This window comes from Diceros bicornis, chromosome 7 (genome assembly GCF_020826845.1).
Source record: "Diceros bicornis minor isolate mBicDic1 chromosome 7, mDicBic1.mat.cur, whole genome shotgun sequence".
In the NCBI taxonomy this organism is placed as follows: domain Eukaryota; kingdom Metazoa; phylum Chordata; class Mammalia; order Perissodactyla; family Rhinocerotidae; genus Diceros; species Diceros bicornis.
The window spans coordinates 63,869,079-63,874,171 of record NC_080746.1 but is presented as its reverse complement, the minus strand read 5'-3'; the positions used below and the strand labels follow the sequence as shown (position 1 = coordinate 63,874,171).

Sequence of the window (5,093 nt, the reverse complement as noted above, 5' to 3'; positions counted from 1 at the left end):
AGTATTTGACAGAAAGTAGTATGATTGGTTCTGCATTTTAGAATACTTAACAGAGCCAATTTATAGGTTGTTACACTGTAAAATATTGAAAACATTGAAATCAATTAAAAAATTAATGTAATATCTGAAGTGAAAGATAATAAGGGACATAAGTAATTGGTAGAGGCAATATTAAAAGGAAAACTAACAATACTAATAACATAAATGAAGTATTTCTCAGATACTTACTATGAGCTAAGGATTGTAAGTGCTATATATATTGTTCATTTCATTTAATATTCTCAACAACCCTATGAGATGCTATTGCTATCCCCACTTTACAGATGAAAAAATTAAGGACTAACACTGGTAAATAAATCTCACAAGTTCACAAAGCTGGGAAACAGTGGGGACAGGACTTGAATCCTGATACGACTCCAAATACTATCCAGATAACCATTTAGAGGTACAATCAACATGAGTAACAACCAATAACTTCTTGAGGAGCAGGCCAGAAAGGAAGAAGTTGAGAAATTCCTCAGGGTTTCCAGCTCAGTGAAGTTGATGGGATCATCATAATCTAGTTCCCAAGAAAAGGAACAAAAACAGGAAGAAAAGCTAGCGTGTGTGGGAGTTCTATATTGTGGAGGAGATATCCAGCTGATAGGTTGATTTATGCATTTAAAACTCAAAAGAGAGTTCTAGGATGGAGGGAGAGATGTGGGACTCACTAGTGGTGGTGGTGGTTGAGGAAATGAGAGTACATGACCTTTGGAAACGGTATGAAAGAATGAGAGTCAAGATTCTGAACTCCTAGAGATGACTCCAAATTTGCTAACCTGGTCATGAACAATGTGCTATAATTCCTAATACTGGGGATGGTCAGAAGACAGGTAGAAGAGAAAATCAAAAGTACCCTGCTTCCTCCCACTCTTGTCTATTTCCTAGTCTCTGAGATATAGCAAAGGTGTGAGAAGTAAGAGGCACGGCAATTAGCAGTTTATTTGCCCCACAACGCCAAATTGCCTTTAGGAGGAACTGATTTACTAGTCATTGGCTTTGTAATTTAGCTGATCATTTCAGTGTATCAGAGAGATGCATGTTCTAACTTTAGGGAGTAATTATGTTCTCATGCATTCTACAAACATTCACTATGTGCCAGGCATTTTGTGGTGCACTGAGAATTCAAATATGAATGACACACACTCTTCTGATTTCAAGGAGTTTACAGTCAGTTGGGGATACAAACGAACAACCCACTACAATTCATTACACACATTTGGAGACTTGTAGAAGATGCAATAGATATATGAATATAGGGGCCTTGGATTGCCTGGCAAAAGCTGGTAAGACTTCCCAGGGAAGGCAGTTCTTGAACTGAAATTTGAAGAATGAACAAGAGTTTTCCAGATGCCTAAAGGGCATGCATGGCTGTTTTTCAAAAACACCTGCTATTGCAGAAGTGAGTGGAGAGCTACTTGAGTCTGTATAAAGAATCAATGCACATTTTGAGATTTTAAGAAAACTGGAACCCCTTCAGATGTTAAATGTAAAATTATTTTTATACATTTGCTCATAAATCACTTCTTGCGGTGTTCAGCTCCTTGTGTTTCCAGACTACCTCAGATCTACTGAGGATACCAAATGCTCACGTCAGAAGCGTGTACACTTAGTTATTGTTTCAGGGTTGTGGGAAAGGGATGTGAGACAAGAAGAGGATAGAGAAAACAAAGAAACAGGAGAAGGAGGCAAAGAGGGAGAACCAGGAGAGAAGAAAAGAAGAAAAAAGTTGGAGGAGGAAAGGATGAAGAAGCAGGAAAAGAGGAAGAAAAGGAAAAGCCCTCTCGGTCCAGGAAACCTCTGCATTTCACACTTAGTTTCCTTAATAAAGCTGGGAGTGGGGATTCATGGGGAGTCATCAGCTCAGAAACGAAGCACAGCACCAAGCCTTGATGTCAAAAAACCAGTGTGCTACCCCCGCCTGGATCTGTTTTGTCTTCACACCATAGACAATGGGGTTGAGCATTGGTGGCACCACCACATAAAGATTGGCCAGCAGGATATGGACATGTCGAGGAAAGTTATGTCCAAAGCGGTGGGTCAATAAAGTAAAGAAGGATGGAACATAAAACACGAGGATGACACAGAGGTGAGAGCCACAAGTGCTGAGGGCCTTGTGCCGGGCATGCTCAGAGGGCAAATGAAAGACTGCTCGGAGGATCAGTGAGTAAGACACAGCAATGAGGATCACATCCAAGATGACCGTGACAATGGGCACTGAGAACCCATACCAGATGTTAATGGTAATGTCAGCACAGGCTAAGCGGGCCACTCCAATATGCTCGCAGTAGGAATGGGGGATGATGTTGGTCTGGCAGAAGGGCAGCCGCCTCAGCAAGAAGATCACTGGAAAGATGATGCAGAAGCTTCGGGTGACAATAGCCAGAGCAATCCTTCCCACAATAGGCCATGTTAGCACTGTCGTATAATGCAAGGGGGCACAGATGGCCACAAAGCGGTCAAAGGCCATGGCTAATAGGATGGCTGACTCCCCCATAAACATCACGTGGACAAAGAAAACTTGGGTGACACAGGCATCAAAGACAATGTCATGGGCATGGAGCCAAAATATGGCTAGGGCCTTGGGTACAGTAGTGGTGGACAGCAGGATGTCCGTGATGGCCAGCATGGAGAGGAAGCAGTACACGGGCTCATGAAGGTTGCGTTCTGTGATGATGACCATTATCAGGATGCTGTTCCCCAGGACTGCAGTGATATACATGAGACAGAGGGGAATTGACAGCCAAACATGATAAGCCTCCAACCCAGGGATGCCAACTAGGACAAAAACTGCAGGGTGGAAGATGGTAAGGTTGGCATGAGTCATGATGCACTTTAAGGTACTCTCTATCGTGACTTAGGAGCTGATGAGTCTGCTGAAAGTGATAGGAACAGAAAGCATCTCTGAGTATGTCAGAGGTCATAACAGATAGCATGGACTTCTGAATTGCGGGACTCTCCAGGGGAAAGTCCTTTCAGAGAATGCACATTTGGGTGTAGGAATGACTTCCTGGCCTTTGGTGCCTCGTTTGCATGTAGAGCTTCTGTGGTAATTGTGCTTCCAGAACCAAGAGAGGCTTCACTCGGCCCCCAATCACCCTGCCCCCAAAGTTTGGCCCACCTTACCTTTCTGATCCCATTCTACCATTGCCACCTAAGCAGAATTTGCCCCCTTACCTGTGCTGTACTTTTTTCTTCCCCTAAGATTTTGCTCCTTCTGTGTTTACCTGAACTTCCTTTCCATTGCACTTCTGCTTACTCAAATTTTAACTTTAAAATACCTCCTTAGGACACACCACTTTGTAATGGCCTGTGTTTGTAACAATATGTCTCCTTCCTGAAGATCTATTAGCTAAGCTATATCTTAATTTGATTATATTTAATCACATTAAATTTATCCAGGTATTAGGTTGAATATTTTATACAAGACTTGCCTTGTGTCTTAGCACTGTGGCTTCCTGTGCATGGCAATGGAGCACCAAGTAGAAATCCAGAAGGTGCCTAAGGGATATATTTCTCCACTCTGACCCAGATTCAGATCTTCCCTAAAGGCAGTGTGGAGTGGGGCATCCAATAAAATTGGGAGGGGCCATATTCATCACCTGCTCTTCATGAACTTCTCATGCTCCTCCTCAAATAGTCCCATACAAGTTGCTTTTGATTGCGTCTAGATCTCCTTATCCTTAAGAACCTCCAGGAAAACTATTCTGAACACAGGGAATCAATACACTCCCTTCTGTCTCCATTAATATAACCTTCCTTCTCACCCTACTTGTTCCTTAACCCTCAAAAAGATTCAGGTTTCCCTGCAGCTAAGAAGGGTAAAACATAGGGCCTTTCTTACCTGAGCTCTCCCCGTTACCCAGGTCAGATCTGTTTCCTTCTGAAGCTCTGGACTATCTGTTGTTTATTAGGATGACGGAAAGGATAAGTGATTAAGAATCTGGAAGGGAACATGGACAAAAGGGACCATGGAGACAGTCAGGAGTATACACAAATAAATACTAGATGGATCTTCCAGGGAGGAAGGTATCACAAGGAATGAAACCCTCAGTTTGTGAATCCATCCCGCTGCCTCTTTGCAGATGCACTTGCAGAACATGATGGGCTGTGAGGAGGGAGCAATGGGTCTCCAGCTGGGTACAAGGAAGGGAACAGGGCCAGATTCACACAAGTAAGGACCCCAGGTGGGCTAATAATTTGACATCCTTTAAGCTAGCATATTTTAAATATGCATTCAACTTGTATTTAGAGGAGAGGCTGAGCTTTGCAGGGATAAACAGAGAAGAAGGGCCACAGGTAGCACTGCTCTGTTTCTATTCTAGAGCACTGGCCCCAAATTTATTTAAACAAAAGCCCTACCAGAAAAAAAATTCATTGTCCTTAGAAGTAAATTTACTGAAAATTTTTCTCACTACTTCTCCCAACCCCATTAGTTATTACTAAGGTATCCCTTTTCAATAAAAGACACCAAATCCTCATAAAAACAACTCTGGCTCTCTGCTTACAATTCCAATGATGTTTTATAACCTCAATAGTGAGATACCAAATGCAGAGTGGGGAGAGGGGCAGCGAGACCTGAGTGGCTGTTAATGAGGTTCTGGAAAGGAGGTTACCTTCTATGTGAAGAAGGGCTTTCATTTCATTCAGGGCTCCATCTCAGCCCTGCTAAGGGTTCTCAGCAGGAGATTTCTAAGCTCATTTAGGAAAGAGGTGAAAAGAGAGGAAGGTCACAGGTGCAAAGAGGCAGATCCAAAGTCTCTCAGAATGTACCTCCCAGAGCCCTGAAAAAACGCAAGAAAAAAAGAGCCAGAACAGCAGAGAAGGGGCAAGGAGCCCTGCTGAGTGGGAAAGAACACAGCACAGTAGATGTAGACACTGAGTTCTGGACCCAGACTTCCTGGGTTAATTTCCCAGGTCTTCCCTGAGTAGCTGGGTGATCTTGGGCAGTTACTTTACTTCTGCATGCCTCTATCTTTTAATTTGCAAGATGTGGATAACAATAAACTCCACGAGGTAATTAGGAAGATTAAATGAGTCAATTCATATTAGTA

The 5,093-nt window shown here is 42.9% G+C and overlaps 1 protein-coding gene across 1 annotated transcript; it reads right to left on the bottom strand.

The window, feature by feature from the left end:
• Positions 1 to 1,897: 1,897 nt before the first annotated feature.
• Positions 1,898 to 2,875, bottom strand: LOC131409117 (olfactory receptor 52B2-like). Its single transcript, XM_058546286.1, has one exon. It carries the CDS (start codon positions 2,864 to 2,866, stop codon positions 1,898 to 1,900), a length of 969 nt encoding a protein of 322 aa, XP_058402269.1. The 5' UTR covers positions 2,867 to 2,875.
• Between the last annotated feature and the right edge of the window lie 2,218 nt (positions 2,876 to 5,093).

Excerpts from the sequence above, each read along its gene's own strand:
- LOC131409117 (XM_058546286.1), bottom strand. The coding sequence starts at position 2,866 with ATGACTCATGCCAACCTTACCATCTTCCACCCTGCAGTTTTTGTCCTA.